This window comes from Drosophila navojoa, chromosome 3 (genome assembly GCF_054131105.1).
Source record: "Drosophila navojoa isolate 15081-1374.11 chromosome 3, UAZ_NAV_1.0, whole genome shotgun sequence".
NCBI lineage: Eukaryota > Metazoa > Arthropoda > Insecta > Diptera > Drosophilidae > Drosophila > Drosophila navojoa.
Genome location: NC_142891.1, coordinates 25,757,132 through 25,775,722, shown reverse-complemented (window position 1 = coordinate 25,775,722; position 18,591 = coordinate 25,757,132). Strand labels below are relative to the sequence as shown.

Genomic DNA, 18,591 nt, shown 5'->3' with positions numbered 1-18,591 from the left:
GTGGCATCACGATTGAGTAAAACTGACTCTTGAGACTGTTAGAATATCGCGCAGCTCTAATTTACATAGTTCAGGCCACGCCCAGTGTTTTCTGTGCGCCCGTTGTGGATTTTAAATAAAACTAAGCCTTAAGGCATATGCATTCATAACACTTTCTGTAATATAATTAAAGTTACAGTAATACTAATGCATACATACAAACCTGTAAATATGCTTAATGCATGCTCATACATTTTTACCTCTGGTTAGTTTTGCCGTCTCTTCAATATACACACACGTCCATATGTGTGAGAGCTGTGGATCCTCTCAGCAGCTGTCAGGCAGCGTGCATAATGTGGAACGCGTCGTGATGGCTCTCGCATTCTCTTCGCTCACATGTGTATTGCAAGCTCACTAAATTTGTTCTTGCTCTGCAAGTATTCAAATGAGTGAAAGAGGTAAAAGGCGTAAATGCCCTTGAAGTTGCGAAAACCTTTTGGATAAATAAATTTAAAGAAGAGTAATTATATAGTGCTGACCCATACTCCTATATTCATGAGCACAGCTGGAGGTATGACCAAGTGTGTGATAATTTAATAGTTCATGCACGACTGGGAAATACCCTCAACGTACAATGCAAGCGCCTGTCCTTTCAATTGTCTGATTGCATTAACTAACAATAAGTTTAGTGCAGAGCCCATAGAGATAAAACTTTCTGCACACAATTTAGTGTATCACTGAAACTGCACGGAAACTCACGTAATAAAGCAAAAGTTCTCGGCACACACTCACAGACACACACGTACATCTATGCGCTGCTGGCGGCCGTAATAAACCCAACAAAGGCAACAAAATGCGCTTAGTATGCAACTTTTTGCGCCAACGCCCCAAATAACATTAGCGAAAATCACTTAAATGGCTGTAATTTGTTTGGTGCACGGGGCGTATGCGTTACCTGCAGCAGACTCACAGCAGCAGCAGCAACAGCAGCTTATGGAAGCGCAACCAGCTGCAGCACTCACCGAAAAACAAAAACAGACTTAATACAACGAATTTCTGCTATTTGGGCGTGAAACAAAACACATTTAAAATGTTTAAAGTGCAGCCAAAGTGGTACCAGCAAAACCTTTGGCCGCACTCACACCACCAACTAGCAGCAACAACAACAAGAACAGTAAAAAAAAGTCAATTCGGCGAAAAAACTCATCACTCAAGCGCTGCCCAGTGCACGGCCCACAAGGTCCAACAAGAGCGCCAGCTGTAGTTGAAGCAACAGCAGATCCTCTCAAACAATAAGCCAGTTTTTTAACACACACTCGCTCCACACACACACACACACACACACACACACATACTTACATACATACATAAACAAACACGCAGTATAAACAAATCTCGCTGCGGCGCTGGCCCCAAACAGCCAGCAAAATGGTTTAAAACTCAATTAAAGTTTTAGCCGCAAAATAAATGCAAAAACAGCGGCAGCAGCGTCAACAACAGCTATGGAAACAATGATATGCCCTCCCCCAAAAAAATAAAGAAAGAAAAGAGATGGTAAAAATTTGCAAATTTACAATCGAATAATGAAGAGATTTATATGCCCTTTGCGCAAGTATTTGATGGCAAAGCAGATGAAGATAACAGATAAGTTATCTGACACATCCTGTAGGCTGCGTTTGCGTTGCAAAACCCTTAAATTATAGGAAGTCTAAAAATAATTATTATATAAGAAAGTTAGTTTTAATTTAATATTAATTCTAATCTATAATAGATTAATGTTATAATGGTAATTATGACAAATTATTGCCTGATATTAAAAACAGTGTTGCAAAACATTTGTGTCTACCACAGCCATTGTTTAAATAATATATGTAGTGTAAATATTCAAGTAGTTATTTTATATTATATTATTATATATTAAAGTGATATGAATGAATACTACTCTTTGGTATTAGACATAAGAACATGTTTTTTATATGTACATAATATGTATTATGAGTCAACTTTTATAGATAACAGTGTTGTACAGCACTCTATCACTTACTCATATCTTATACTTACCTATATATCTATACATATCTGATATATCTACTCTTATGGATAACAGTGCTGTAAGGCACTCTATTGATGTGGGCTCATTTACCCCTCTTTAATCCTAATATTTACCTATAGTTCGTTATGGTATAATTACTACGTTTCTTCCCCGCACTCGATCGTTCCCAGCCGTGGAGCTCTTCCAATGTTTAGCTAGCTAATAGTTTACTCTAATATGCACTTAAAACTAATTTTATGCACTTTTGTATACCCTCACCTAATTGAAAATTGTAAACCAGGTGCATAAGTAGGGGCACAGGTGTTCCGTTGAAATTTCGCATGTTTGTTTTTCGGCATTTGCCACGCCCACATGCCCCTAGCTGTAACCGCAGGTTAGCGCAGTCGATTGCTGTAATTCAAATGAAAATCGTGCAATTGAATTGCATTTCCAAAAAAAACATTGAAAAAGAGAAAGAGAAAAGTGCCAAAAACTTTGATGAGCCTTCACTTTTGGCACTCACTGTGTATATGTATATATATATGTATGTGTGTGTGGGTGCGGGCGCTTTTGTTTGTTTGCGATTAGTTTACACGTTGTGGTGTCTAGTTTCCCTTATTTTCTAGTCCAATTTTGAAGTTGTTGCTGTTGGTTTTTTTTTTTTTTTTTTTGGCTCAGCTATGTGAAGTGCAGTTGGCAAAACAAATTGCTTGAAGCTTCGCCCCGAGTTTAATGAAGTTTAACAACATTTAATGGTGCATTCTTCTTACACGCTTTCACAAAAGTTCTCGGCGCTTATTTTATTAGAGCGTAAAATCGCATTTTACTTTTTTGGCAAATAGTTGAGCACAACAATCAAATGCTGTTCGATTGCCATGGAACCTTTTCCTTTTGATTATTGCTCACGAAGTTCATAGTTGAATGAATTTTTTGAATGAATTGTATAAGGGCAGCGATGCAAATGCCTAATTATTCATTATAATAAACATTCATTTTAATTAAAAATAATTCGAACTATTCTTCACTCATATTTTACGAATAACTTAACTTTCCTTAACACTAGATAATTGATTTACTTTAAAATAATAAAGTATGAAACAATGTGACTACATATTAATATAGACATGATACATATACAAATGTATACTAAAATTTTGAGTTGGAATTTTCAATATATTTATTATTTTTATAAAGAAAAATAGTTCATCCACTTTAACATAAAAGAAAATGTAAAAATTGTATTTTTATTAAAATTTTGTATGTATATTTATTTTTAAAATAACTTCCTATGTATTTTTTTTTTTTTTGAATTAAATAACAAATATGTATATATTTATATATTTTTGTTTTATATTTACAAACATATTTATTTGCTCTAATAGACATACATTTTTTTAACAGATAATACACTACGAAATTAAATTTTAAATATAATGTTAAGCCAATAAAATATGCATTTTGTTAGTAATAATTTGTCTTTAAGTATATCATGGACTCACTTAGTTATACTACTATAATGACACATATATAGTTATTTTCTAGTTGGCTAAAAAGTCAGTTCTAATATTTAACTAAATGGACATATGTAACCATATATTTCAATATATTTCACATCCAAGGAAAACTCATTTTCAACTTATAGTACATTTTTGTTCTTTCAACTGTTTTCAACATAAATAAAATCGCCTGGCACCTAATTTGGAATGCAGAAATATCAAAACAAAAAAGTAAATAAATGAAATTAAAGTATATAGTTTTTTATTTATGAAAACTTAAACTTTTCCACTGCACCATGTTAATGACTCATTACACATGCAACACAAAACGAGGCGAATGTGGCAGCAGCAACAACAACAACAAATGACGCAAACGAATACGAAAATGGCCAACAAAGTTGTTCACAAATTTGTTACCAACATGAAACGTGGCTTAAATGCGGCAAAACGTAAAGTTGAATTATGCTATAAAAAATAATACAGTAATTGTGGCAAATTGTGGAAAACTGCAAATGGCACACATACAAACATATCATTTTAGCCAAACTCTTTTTGTTGTATAGCTTGTAATTGTTTCGCTTTTATATTTTTTATTTTATGATATATTGTAATTCTAAGAAATTACTTTAAGGCATTAAAATATATTTCTTCTTTGAAGTTTTTTAAAGTGATTATAAGAGCCGTGTTCAATTCTGATTTAGATAGACGTTAATTTATTTAAGCTAATGTTTATAATTTCATTATATTTATATGTATGAATTTTATATATTTTGTACACTATTTATATATATGTTATTTTAATTTTTATAATTATTATTATTTTATTTCTCACTATAAACTCTGTAAGCTGTTTAGAGAGAGCTCCATCCGAAGTACTCCAAATTAAAAAGAAAAAATGTTAAGCATAAAATATTTTTCATGAATATATATTGAATTTTGTATTATTTTGTGTACTTTATATTTTTATATATTTTGTTATATTTTTGTAGTTTTATGCTACTGTACCAGATTATAAATAACTCACATTAAAACATTTTCATAAATTTTATTGAATTTAAAAAGCATTCAACACGTGTCAGAAACTGAATTGCACAATGTTTGAAGAGTTATTAAATAATGTAGTTAAATGATTAACGAATCGCAATGTATATATTGAACGTCTGTTAATACTAATAACGATATTGAAAACTGGGATCCGAACCATAGACAATGCAAGCACATGGATAACCTGAAAAGGGCGTTCGATTAGAAAACACCCAAAAATACATAAAAATGACAAAGTCAAACACACAAAGAAACTGAAACATAAACAACAGTAACCATTAAAATTGTATAAAAATAAATAGATATAAAAACATTGAATGACAAAAAAATTTATTATAAATGACACCAGAATAAATTCAGTTTACAGTTTAATTTCATAAAAGAAAAACAAGTCTAAATACAGAATGAGGAGTAAGCAAAATTTAAAAAATTCTTTAAAGTTTAATAAAATCGAAATGGCTTAGTAGTTGTCTATATATGTATAAATATATTCAGTGTATATAATAAATCATACAAAATTGCCAAAGGGGGAAAAACGTGTCCAAACTACCTGGCCCATGCTGTTTATGTCAACTGTGTTTAAAAATGTTTCATAAAAAGAAATATATAACGTATATATTTATAGTTTATTAAGTGAAACAGAATTGCAAGTACGAGCTAGGTTAAAATGGGTTATTTTATATAAATATAAAGAAGTCGCAGTCGATAAAATGTAAAATTTAAATTTCAATACATAGTATTATATGTATCTGTATCTAGAATACCAAAAACTACCAAAATTATTACCTTGACTTAGGGACTAACATCTGAAACGAGAGAAATTTTCGATAATTTCTTTTTTCATTCGTTGCATCGGGAAAGGCATTTCATTTAAAGCAAAGCAACATTGTTTGGTATTTTTTAGGTATTTAGCAAGGATAGCACGAAGCTGATTTGGTATTAATTAGCTCAAACGTATACCTGCATGAATCGGGTTCATTAGAACAACAAAAGCACATGCTTACATAGTATATATACACACACATACATACACATGTCAACATTTAAGCATATTTCGTTTTGTTTTGATTTTGATTTTCGTTTTAGTAATCGTAGCGCTCACATGCCAACACCCAATGTACAAAATTGCAACACTTGAACTTGCCTCGCGGTTTGCACTGCAAATGCTCCTTGATATACTGGCACGGGCACTGGAATTGGCCGCAATGCCGGCCCGGCTCCAGCGGCGTCACATCCACCAGGCCGCGCAGCGCCTCCATGCCCCAGCGCGAGCCATAGCGCAGAAACAGCTGCAGGCCGCGCTCCTAAGGAGTAGATTAGGTTTACGTACATATATGTATATTTGTGTATATATATATTGACATAGAGGATTAGAGACAACAAGTTAGGAAAAAGTCAAGAGTTTCGGGTGTGAAGAGTGCGGAGTGCAGGTTAGACAGTGCGTATGAGTAATAAATGTGAGAGGAGACGTACACAAATCGTGCTGCATACTTTTTGGCTGAAAAAAAAATCTATAACAAATAACAGAAATATTCCAAATATACAGAGGTATAGGAAAACTCTCCTTCTCTCGATATAAAGTAAAAGTATGGCGGCTTCGTTTTCAACAGCTTTTTTTAATCGCAAATAAATTGAATAAAACACAAACAGCAGTGGAAGTAGTTGTGATCGTCATCGGCGCCACGCCTACAGCATACAGCCTACAGCCTACAGCCAGCAGCCCACGCAGTTGATGCCGCAGCACTGGCGATGCTGCAGACTGATCTTGATCTTGTTGCGCAACAGCTCCTCCTCGTACTGGCAGGGGCAGATCGATGACTGCAGATGTCGTGGTGTCTCATGGACGCCCGCCTCCTGAACGGTCCAATCGAGGCGGCGGCGCAGAAAGTCCTTGCCCCAACGCTGCAGATAGCTGAGAAACAGCTCCTGGGCAAAGGCCTAGAGAGAGTGGTGGGCATTTGTTCAGTGTGTGTGCGTGTGTGTGTGTGTGTGTGTGTGTGTGCACGTGAGAGACAAAAAAGAGAATGTGTGAGCATGATGCATGATCAATGTACAGAGCGCGCGAGAGAGACAGAGAGAGAGAGATGGTTTGAAGCGGCGGCGAGTAAAAGAGAAGCAAGAGTAGAATCAGTCTCAACTACGACTACGACAACAGGAAATCCAAAGCGGCCAGGCAGACTCACCTGTTTGCGGGACAGACGCACCGGCTGCGTGCCCTGGATGACAATATCATCGACATCAATATCCAGCTTGGCCTCCCAGCCCGCCTTGATGGCCTCGCCGCCATTCTGCTCGGTGTGCTCGAGGAATTCGTTCAGGAAGCTGACGCACTGCGTCGCATCGAAGTACATGAAGCACAGGTTGACCTTGTGACAGGAGATGCGGCCCCGGTCGTCGAGCACCAGCAATATCTTGTGCCGCATCAACTGCTTGTTCACGCGCGCCAAGCACTTCTCCAGGCCGCGCGACAGCCGCAGCTTCAGCCACATGCACAGGAATATGGCCGCCGCATTGAGGAACAGCCAGCCGACGCCCAAGGCGAACAGCGCCACGCCCTGCAGCCCCGAGAAGAGCAGCGCCAGCAGCACGGCGAACGCGAACAGTATCCAGCAGACGAGAATGCGCTTATAGCAAATGTTGTACACCGTAAAGCGATAGTCATTGACCAACGTCTCCATGGCATTCACATAGTCCTCCACAGTCAGCTGCAAAGAGTGAACAGAGCGGGGGCTACAGGTCAGAGCCGACTCGGGCAACGGCTGATTGATTGACTGCTCGCTTACCGTCAGGCCCTGCGCCATCAGCTCCTCGGGCACCAGCTCCGGTCGAAATATGGCCGGCGTTATCCAGGGCCATTTCGTGTTGGCCGGCAGCAGAGTGACAATCACATCGCCATTAGCTGTAAGTGAGAGAGGGAGAGAGTGTAAGTGAGTGAGAGAGAATTGTGGCATTAGCAGCTGTCGCTTCACTCTCTAGATAATTCAATCCAATTTCGACAATTGCCAATCATAACTGGGCAGATTTTGGCAGGAGTCGAGGGGCAGAATAACCTGAAAGCAATTATTTCTTAACATCATGCTTGAATAACTATTTCTATTTAGCCATTATTGTTAGCTGCATGATTATGATCCTTTATGATAACTAATTTACAACAATTAATTTTTCATTATAACAAATTCATTTATAAGATTCAAATTTGTTATACTCAATGAGTATATTGTTTTAGTTTTATGATTTATTAATTTATTTTTTAAATTATGATAATACTTTTTTTTATTATTTACTCCACCTTTGAATATTTAATATTTATTTATTATTATTTTTTTTTAAGTGTTGAATTGTGCATATTTTCATCTAATAGCATTTTCTTTGTTTTTGTTTAATTTATTTTATTTTATTTCTTAATCTTTTTTTTATCTTATCTATCTTATCTAAACTATCTTATAGATAGTTTAAGATATATAGTAAAACTCTTTTAAATAGATAATATAACTATTTAAGATAGTATAACTATTAAAGATAGATAGATTAGCTCTTTTATGCTAACTATAATCATTATTTTTCTGATTTGTGTCCTCATTTGAAGAGACATTTATAGAAACTCTGATATACTTTCTCTTATGCAAATGTCACTCTCATCGTCATTATCCTTATCATAGCTCATAGCTCATAGCTGTGGGCTCTACTTACCGAAACCCTCACGTATGCGACCCGTCGACAACTCAATTGTGCGCATTCCGGAGGCTTGATCCACTGGAATTGAGATGCTTTTGCTGTTGGCATTGCCACTGCTGCTGCTGTTGATGTTGTTGTTGTTGTTGTTGTTGTTGCTGGTGCTGCTGCTACTGCCGATGGCACCACTGCCATTTGGATGAGTAGCGGTCACTGCTGCCGCTGCTCCTGCAGCTCCGGCTGCAGTCGAGGATGCTTTTTGGTTTATTAGCTGCTGTGGGTGGCGGGGCGGACTGCTGCCGCTGCCACTGCCACTGCCACTGCCGGATGCATTCAGATTAACGTGGGTGCTCTCAGTTGTCAAAACAGCCGGCGTCACATCCGGCAATGGCGTCGGCCCAGCTGTCGTTGAGGAAACTGCCGAGCGCTGTAAAGTATGACAACAATGGGTTAATGTTCTTGGCCTTAAGACACAGCAACTGGAAAACGGTAAATGCCAAAAGAAAATGCAAGAGAGAGCTGAGGAGAGAATCACAAAAGTTGAGTCGGGGAGAATTATGCAAATATGCTAGAGAAAATCAATTCTATTGATTTGCGGCGAGAATTATAAAAAGCAACAGAAAAGAAGCTCAGAAATAGAAAATAAAACAGAAAATTGTTATTTGTTATTTTGCACGTACGCAGCTCAGCGGATATGGAGAGCTGCGTACTGCGCTCTAAAAGGCAGAGAAACGAAATAAAAACGTGGCGTAATAGGCGAGCGAGCTTTGCTATAATTGATCTTTAGCGTGCTATAAATTGTTTGCCATAATTATCCAGCTTCAAGTTCGTTAGGCTAAATCTAATGCACTGTTTCTGAAGGTCAAGGAATAGTAACGTACATTATGTACATAAATATTATGTAGTGTATGATATATTATAATTTGTTTACTTGTTACTCTAAAAACTAAACAAATTCTTTAGTTCAAATATTTGCTTTATATTGTACATAATTTTTAAATGTGCTCGGTATTCGGTTCTGCAGTTAATCTGATAAGTGGATGTAAACAGAAAATCATATTCGACTTGAGTAGCACGACTAAGAAATGCTCTTTACAATAGAAAACCACTTACTTCTGATAATATAATATAAATTCGTGTGGTTTTTTTTTTAGTTTTAATCACTTGTTCAATTTAATATAATTAATTTAAATTATATTTTGAACAAATTCACCCTTAAATAATTTTTAATAAGTCAACTTGAACTCAAATTATATCTAACACTTAACCTTAATATGTAGTCTAAATACTTCCACAAACAGGTGTTCTCTATGTACGTATATATATATACAAATAGATTACATATGTATATTTTCCTTTATACCCCGATAAATTGCACTTGAATACAAATTTGTATTGCCAATAAATGAACTTCGAAAGTGTATAGCCCATAATATACCCAGCTTTGCTGGCACTGTATATACATGTTTAGTTTCCTATATTTATACAGAATTTTAAACAAATAGATTGTAATCTAATCGAAAAACAGTTTCCTCTTTGAAAATAATTTATTAACCATTTCCAGCACTACTAAAAAAGCATTCAGAGCTCTTGTTTTTCCCCTCACGTATTCATATTTGCGTCTCTCTGTTGACAGTCCGTGTCTGGGTTGGTTTTGTAATTTAGTCTAACCGAAAAGCCGGAGACATATTGCGAAATGAGATAAACAGAAGAGAAAATAAATACAGAAGCAACAAATAAATATTGACCCTTTTATAATAATAAACATGGTAAATAAAATAAGATATAGCTGCTGAAATATTTGAACAATTGCAGAATTGTGTTGATATTAATTTTTTGTTTTTATCTCACTCTGAGCTGATACGAGAGCAGAAGAAGCAGAGCAAACAGATACAGAACTTGAAAAGGCAATAAGGGAGAAAAGTAATTGAGTTAAATATACAGCTGTGAGCAACAATAACAAATAAACATTTTGCTACACCTGCCAGCAGGCGTATTTCCATGACTGAATTGTTTATATAGCTATTTGCCAATGATTTTTATTTATTTATTAAGCATAGTCAGCTTGGTTGATATATATATGTATGTATGTATATCATTTGTATTTTTTGTAATTTATATTTAAAAAATTAGTACACTTTGAATGGGTCAATTTATATTTTATTTGTTGATTATTTTAATAAAGATTCATCATAAAAATCAACAAGTGTCATTTCAGCACTTGAATAATAATTAAATTATTAGAGCTGTATAGCTGAGTGATAGAACGTTACTACCGTAATACATATAAATATATATACATGTATCTGTATACATGCTACATATATATTTACTTATTCACAGAGAGAGGGAGATGAGGGAATGTCATACAAAGTACAGTTAGTTAGTACTGACTGTACACATGAATGCAACGAAAACTCAGATTCCATTCATGCGTGCACCTCAACTTAATGAGCAAGCCCCTTGCAGCTGAGCGCATGACGTGTCGCCTGACGGTGATGAGTAATCAATGCATGTTGCACCCGAACGGGCCTTTCTGGGCACCGCAGTGGCCTGTTGCAGGCAGCGACCCTAACCTAACTTCATTTGTCAAGCGTGTGTGTGCAACGTGACACAAAAGCATAATGAACGAAGCAGCGCTGCTTACAACTCCATTAGGCAAACGAAAACCTAAAGAAACGCAGTGATAAGGCGCTGACAGCGGCCCTATGCGTAGAGAACGAAGTGGCGGTGGTGTTTGCCGAGCGGAGAGGGAAAGAGAGTAATGAAAACATACGAAACATACGAATACTGTGCCAATGTATCGCAATGCGTTGCGTTGCGTTCACGCGCGTGAGAGCGGCGTTTTAGAGAGTGAGCGTGCCAGAGAGCGGAATGAAAAAGAGAGCGTGAGCAGAAGAAGAGAGAGAGAGAGAGCGACTAACCTGAACAGGCGCTGGATTTGCTGCAGCTGTGGCCAGCTCATTGGGACTGCGCGAGCGCGCACGTCGCTTGTTGTTGCTGCTGACCACAGACGGCGGCGGTGGCGGCAGAGCTAACTTGTTTTGCTGCTGTTGTTGTTGTTGCTGTTGCTGTGTGGCACTGTTACTGTTACTGTTATTATTTTTTTCACTGCCGTCTGCCTCGTCGTCGAATTTAACCCAATTTTTGGTCGTCAGTTGTACGTCATCAACTGCAGTCACATCGCTGCCGTTATCATTCAGCGGCACATCCTGCAGGGGATGCGCTGGCATCGCAGTCGCCGTCGCAGTCGCAGCCGACGTTTGCGCCTGTGCCTTGCCGTCGTGATCCATTAGGTTTACTTTTTGTGTTTTTGCAGTTTGAAGGAATGTGCGAATGCGCGATGTTGACGCGTGTCTGAAATTGTTGTAATTGAACGTGTTTTGCCTGGCTGAGCGAATGCGATTTGTATTTAGCGTTTTGTTAGTGCGCTTTATGCCGCTTACATAACCTCAATAACAATTCACACTTGAGTTGTTGCCGCAGCGCTGCCGCTGTGTATTTTTAACTGAGTTTTTCTTCTTCTTTTATTTAAATGTTTTTTTTTTGTTGGTTTTTTTTTTTTTTTGCGCAGCGCATAGAGCGCTTCGTTTACGTGTTGGCCGCTCACGCGTTCTCGTCGCACTGCCTCGGCACACCCAAAAACAAAAAGCCGAGCTTAGCTTGGCTTAAAGGCGTGCTCGCCGCTCAACTTGCGCTCAGCTCAGCCAAAGCCCTTTTACCGTTTTGCTTTATGTGTTCCGTTCCCACACGTTTCAAGCGCTGTTCAAGCGCACTCGACCCGCCTCTGGCTTTGACTGCAAACGTTCAACTGAGCCAGCGAACGGCTTTAGCTTTGCGTTGCGCTCACCTGTTGGCAGCAGCGGCAGCAGCAGCAGCAACAGCGATTGCGGCTAGAGCTTTGTCTTTGGTCTGCTCTCCCACACTCTCACTCTCTGCTCTCTGTCTCTCTCTCTCTCTCCCGCCAGCTCATTCATTAATGTTTTTGTTTTCCGTTGCTACTCTTGCTTTTTTTCTCACATGACAAGTTTTTGCTGTTTAAAATTGTTTTTTTTTTGTTTTCTTTGTGTTTTGTCTTTTCGTATGCCCAAACAAGTTGTGCCGCTACCCGTGTCTATTCCCTTCTCCCTCACACTCTCTCTCTCTCTGTGTTCTTCACTGCTGCAATCTTTATGTCTCTCTGACTCACAATTTGTAGTTAGCTGTTCCAGCGCCCCTTTCTCCCTTTCTCCCTCTCTGCATAATCATTTTTATCTTTCTATTCATTTGTTTGCTTGTTTCGAAGATCTTTGGAGTAGAAAATTTTGCAAAATGAGCAGCTTGTTAAGCGTGAGTATTTGTACACATGCTGAATCAAGTGCTGGTGTCTGTGTGTTGGTGTGGGTGACTGCGTGGGTGTCTATGCGTGTGTATGTGTGTTTGTCTCACGATTAGCTTCGCCACGCTGCTTCAGTTTCAATTTGAGCAAGAGGAACAACAAACAACCACAACAACAACAGTAAACAATGCCAGCGCATTGCTTATCAACAAGATGGGTCTGTAGGCTTGGGGGTTTAGGGGCAATTTGTGCTCAACGCACCTCAACTGCCTATCGGCTATCAGTCTTTTTTATTGCAAGTAAAGGGAAGCTCAACAAATACTAAGATATATGTATTTATACTCTAGTATGCAAATACTCATTAACCATTTTAAGCAGTGATGTCGCTTGCTTTAACGACGAGTTCCCCACTGCCGTAATCCAAAAATATAATCATAATAGAAATCGTTTCTAATTATAAACAAACTGAAAATATTACTGAAACTAATAATCTATTATCCATTAAATAATCCAGGAATACCTAGTATTTACTTAAGATACCTAATGTTTAGTATCTTGAAAATACCTCGATGTTCTTAGCATCGTTATGGTTCACTCCTATCATTGAGACCTTTGCGATATATAAAAACTATCATTGGTACTCTAGTATCTTTCACATACCAGAAACTTTCATATCATAAAGATACTTCAGTATCAGATACTTTTTAAAATAACTACTTTGTTAGTTAGTTTTTCGGAATGATGATAATATTTATCTGACCTCTCTATATCACATTTCTATACGCTATGTTTATTTCAATCGAATTGAAGTGCAAAATTCCGCATGAATACGGTTTTTCCTGTAAATTGTGCATTTAAAATCAATTTGACGTCTGCTCTGCCGTCCAGTCGGGCGTGGGTCCAGTTTCGGAATGTGCCTTCGATAAGCGTAGCAACATTTAATAACAAATTTATGACGTTGCGGTGCATAGTTTTCTGGCCAGGGACGACATTACAGTGGCAATTGGGCAGAGGGCCGCACAACAACTTTTGGCCGGCAATAAATTATGCCACAATATTATTATATAAATGGCGCGGAGAGTGTTGAGCGGCTGCAGAAAAGGAATTTGGCCCAGTGCCAACGGGCCCAAGCCGACCGAAGCGTTGGCCAAAAAGTTGTTAAGCAAATTATGGTCCCTGGCTCACACACACACACACACACACACACACACAGATGCACAAAAATATATCTGAAACTCTTACGTTGTGGCTCGAGATGCCGGACTTGGCCCAAACCACATTTCCAGCGCAGCCGAATGCAGTTGGCCAAAAAATTATCATTGGCCATTGAAAGCTGCCGAAACGGCCTTTTGCTTCGACTGCTAATGGCAACAAAAGTGTGCAAAATGCTCAAACTTTTTCCATTTTTGTGCCGAGAAAATTGTTGAAGGACATTTGATATTTATTTGCCGTTTTCTTACCAAAAAGTTTCCATAAATTTATATATGTAGTTGAAATTTATATAACAATTATGTAAGTTTTTTTTTGTTTAAGTTAAAGAGCCAAAATTTATATTTCCATTTTCTTTTAAGTAATGCCTCTTTAAAGAATTTGTAAAGAACATATATTGGACCATATTGTGCATATCTGTCTGACTATCCATTTATCCATTTATATGTCTGTCTCCGAGACTCATAGTGAGCCAGTTTTTTCGCCGTATTGTCCGGCTTCTATGCTCCTATTTTTCTGCCTGCCCAGCTGTAGAATTTATTTGTTTCATTAACTATAAATGCTGAAGACCTGAAATTAAAGTATAATTTCTTGTATACCATTCATGAGCTTATAATTTGTATTTTATATATGATTACAGCTCGAATGGCTCAAAATCAATTTATGGAAAACCAACAGTCATAAAACCAGAACGTATCATAACATATTTTAACTGAATGCCCTTTCCACTACTAAAGCAAAACCAAGAGCTCTACGCTTGCTTCAGGTTACCTCCTACTATAACATATATATTTGAAGTTAGAAATAATTGCCATTCATATACATTTATATACATTTTTTTTTTTTTTTTATAAATTTTTATTTATATTTATACGCATATATTACACTTAATTTACCTATCTTTATTTTCACCATAAATCTCACTGTATAAATATTTAATTTAATGTCGGCTTTGCCCAGTTAACCTCTTTGGCTTTGTGGAATACCCTTAATACCTGCTAAGATTCATAAATTACTCAAATGTAACTCGAATTGCCTTTTGTGTGGAGTTGGCCAAAAATCTTTGAGGATTGGGGCAGCCCTAATAAACTTGCTAAGCCATAAATCGCTCAACATGCAAAAATCCATTGTTCGTGGTGAGTTTTTAGACTTGGCTAACGGCGCTTTGACAAGCCACAAAAATGACATTCTCAGCCAAGATCGCAGACGCAGACGCTGAAGGAGGTGGCAGCGGCAGCCAAGCAGTCAGCCAAGAGCCTAATTAGGCCAAATTAATTGCCTGCGCTTTTGACACTTTCAGCGACCCACCGCCACCCACCCAGCTCCCCCTCCCCACGCGCGACGTCTCAGCAGCGCAGTCCGCTCAAAGTCAACAAAACAAGCAAACCAAGTACAACACTCAAAAGTCTATTTGCAGGCATCGTTTCCCTTCTGGCTGCCAGCCCCCCTCCAGTTTTGGCAAGAGTAATGTTGGCAATTTGTTGGCCGCCTTCGTCGTCGTCTTATTAACCCGCAACAGGAATCGGAGACACGCCGCAGCCGACTTGGCAAAAAGTTGCCGCAACTTTTTGGCCGACTCGAGAATGTCCAACGGGCATATAAATTAGCCAGGCTGGTAGCAAAAGACACTGCCAAGCAGCTGCTCCTCTCTCCTTATTACACTCTGTCCTCACGTCTCTCTCTCTCTCTTTGATTGTCTGTCTGCTGTCTCACTCTCGAGCAAGTGCCAAAGTTTTGGCATCAAAAAATGTTTTCAAATTAAGCTAATTTATATTATATAAACACACTAAAGACGCTTAATGAGGCTGTGGCTCCAGTCAGGCTGTGGGCGTGGCCACATAAGATGTTAACAGCACTCATATATACGGACCTAACTACACAAATACCCTGTAATTTCTGGAAAATTCGTGTAAGAATATAATGTAAACTACACAATAGATTATGTATTAATAAAAGAAAATCAAAATAAAGTAATAATAATAAGTTTAAAAAATATATTTTTTATAAAATTTAAGTAACAGCAATAAAAATTGTTTAAATATATTAAAATATAAAAAATGTTTATAAACACTTCAAACAATTTTTTCAAATTTGTAAAGATTATTTTATTTTGCAAAATCTATTTGATATGTATACAAATTTTTAATCATAAATTTATTATTTCTTATATATTACATTTTTATTGTGTTATTAGAGTATAAAACATATACATATATAACAAGTAAGAAAGCTCTAGTCGAGACTGCTCGACTACGAGATCCCCTGAACCCTACAAGCAACTGATATTTAAAAAATAATTAGCAAACACACACGCACACACACACACACACATACAAATACACGCACACACACACGCATACAAACAAACACACGCATACACACACTCACATATACAGGCGATTGCGCTTGGGTTGCGCTGCAATGTTGGCGATATTATGAGAACTTATTTGTTGAATAATTTAATTTCTAGACGTACGATCGTAATGAAACTTTCAGAACGTAATCATAATGTTAAAATGTATGTGTATACCGAAGCTCAAGTCTCTAGTATTTGATATACGACTTTTACAAAGATGAGGGTGAGGGGGTGGACTTAGGTGTGGGGGGTAAATTTAAAAAAAAAAACCGAAATTGTATAAAATTCATCTTAATATACATTTTAAATTTGGAGACTCTAGCTTGAAAGATGTAGGAGATATAATTATTTAAGTGATCTTCGATAAGGTTTTTTATCGATAAAAAAATATCGGAATGAGTTATCGTTTTTTAGTGATAAACTCGATCTGCGCGTGATATATACGGACATTTTTAAAAAAAGTTGAAGTCTCTAGCTCTTATATCTTCTGAAATCGACGCGTTCATACATACGGACGGACGGACGGACGGACGGACGGACGGACGGACGGACAGACAGACGGACAGGGCCAAATCGACTCAGCTTGTCCTCCTGATCAAGAATATATATACTTTGTGGGGTCTGCCACGCCTCCTTCTGCCTGTTACACACATTTCAACAAAACCATTATACCCTGATTTCCCATTTTCAATGGGTTCAGGGTATAAAAAAAAAAAAACAAATATGAAAATATTTTAATATTTTAAAAATAGTTTAATATAACGAAATCTTTTTGATACAAAAATAAATCTAAAATAAAAAAAAAATAATAATTATATAAGAAATAAAACAATATATTAGTATATCATAATTGCTAAGAGTGTTAAAATATACACATGCTCTATCTTGTCATTGGCCAGTGTTGAGTAACTCTTTTTTTTTGCATTCTAGCATCTGCTTTGATTTGCATAGCGGATGCCATAAGCTGGATGTTGGTTCACCTTTAATCCGTTTGGAAATGAACAAAGTTATGCAACACCAACAAACACAACAACAGCAACTTGTTGTTGTTTCCATTTTTTGTTCTTTTTTTCTTTCTTTTGCTTTCAGCTTCACAGTTCGCTGGCGAAATTAACGTGACTTGCATGACGCCCCAAAAGTATGCAACGCGGCTCTAAAGTGTCGCCATCAGCATCGGCCGGGCACCCTTTGCCGCCGCACCCCCGCGCACAATCCACGTGCATAACTTTTTGTGCCTTTGGTCCAAAACAACAACGACAACAACAACAACGACGAGAAGAAGAAGAAGAAGCAGCAAACTGCAACTGTGGAAACGTGTCACAAACTTTATGCGCCCGCCACGCGTCACGCACGCGATTTTCGCTTAGTTGTTTGTCACTTTGGGGGCGCGAGGGCCGGATTGGGTGGTGGCGTAACGGCACAGGACGCCATCGGCACAGGGTGGTTAGCGCAAAGGGATACTTGCCAGAGCACTCACAGCACCCAGCACTGGGTAGAGGCGAGCCGCTGGCACCGGTTGTTGTCGCTGCCATGGCAAAGAAAAATTGCCCTGCAAATTAAGCGAGCAGCCCGGCATAAATCAGGGAGGCGTTAGCCAAGCGCCCAGATTTCAAGAGCTATTTATTATATATATTTATATTGTATATATAATAATATCCTATGTACAAAAATATGTGGTCCAGCAGCAAATACCAAGGATAGGAAATCTATTAAGTAACTGCACTCTACGAGCCCTGGGAATGAACTGAACTGGGGCTTATAAACAAAATCGATGGAATAATGTTTCAGGAGCTATAACTGACCATTCTACAAAAGAATTTAGGAGGAAGTATTGGACAGTCAAGTATTGGTCTGACTGCTGGAAAATGCAACACAATAGCCCGAAAGAGTCAAGTCAGTATTGCGATATATGCAATGCCCCCAAGTGAAAAAGAAACAAGAACATCTGTGTAAAAACAGAGTCAAAATCAGAATCAGAGTCAGATTCAGAGTCAGATGCAGATTCAGATTCGGAATCAGAGTCCGAGTCAGAGTCAAGCACAAACGATAAGGATTTTATTGGAGTTCATTGGCAGACTTGAATAATATCTAATTGTTGGCAATGGAGTATTTAGTCAGGGTCAGCAATTCACAATATGCGATATACAATGTACATTTCGTACGGGGTCATTCAGTTCATTTGCAGATGATCCGCAGCGACTGTTGCCACAGACGTAGCTGCCACTTGGTAACCACTTGAGTTTATAATAATTTACAACATGTTGCAGCAGCAACCGCACACGCACACACACACACACACACACACACACAGAGATGATGGCCCAGTCAACAATGAAACTGACACGAGCCTGCTGTGTGTGTGTGTGTGTGTGTGTGTGTGTGAGTGTCATGTGGCAAGTGCTCGACTGAGACGGCGACTGCGACTGCGGCTGCTGTGACTGTTGTTGCCACATGTCAGCTCTCATAAAACATAAAATCACTTTGG

General features: G+C 37.9%; 2 protein-coding genes across 10 annotated transcripts in view; one reads left to right on the top strand and one right to left on the bottom strand.

Moving 5' to 3' along the window:
* The window catches only part of DIP-kappa (Dpr-interacting protein kappa), a 200,391-nt gene that overhangs the window by 104,457 nt on the left and 77,343 nt on the right, over positions 1-18,591 (top strand). The window lies entirely within an intron of this gene.
* LOC108658627 (uncharacterized) lies at positions 3,658-12,090 on the bottom strand. 9 transcript variants are annotated; one of them, XM_089257082.1, is made up of 7 exons: positions 11,148-12,086; positions 8,242-8,650; positions 7,335-7,450; positions 6,735-7,256; positions 5,696-5,855; positions 5,338-5,357; positions 3,658-3,704 (listed from the first exon to the last, which is right to left on the bottom strand). In XM_089257082.1, exons 1-6 carry the CDS (start codon positions 11,514-11,516, stop codon positions 5,344-5,346), a joined length of 1,590 nt encoding a protein of 529 aa, XP_089113208.1. In that variant the 5' UTR covers positions 11,517-12,086; the 3' UTR covers positions 3,658-3,704; positions 5,338-5,343. The 9 variants fall into 9 exon arrangements, with proteins under 9 accessions (XP_089113208.1, XP_030245947.1, XP_089113207.1 ...); XM_089257081.1 differs by lacking the exon at positions 3,658-3,704 and adding an exon at positions 4,540-5,124; XM_030390089.2 differs by lacking the exon at positions 3,658-3,704 and adding an exon at positions 4,540-4,735.

What these genes read in the sequence shown, in the direction of transcription:
- LOC108658627 (XM_030390084.2), bottom strand. Translation starts at nt 11,516, where the DNA reads ATGGATCACGACGGCAAGGCACAGGCGCAAACGTCGGCTGCGACTGCG. An exon ending in CAAATCCAGCGCCTGTTCAG is followed by an intron (nt 8,651 to 11,147) that starts GTTAGTCGCTCT and finishes CATACTTTACAG; the next exon opens with CGCTCGGCAGTTTCCTCAAC. An exon ending in TGATGGCGCAGGGCCTGACG is followed by an intron (nt 7,257 to 7,334) that starts GTAAGCGAGCAG and finishes CACTCTTTGCAG; the next exon opens with CTGACTGTGGAGGACTATGT.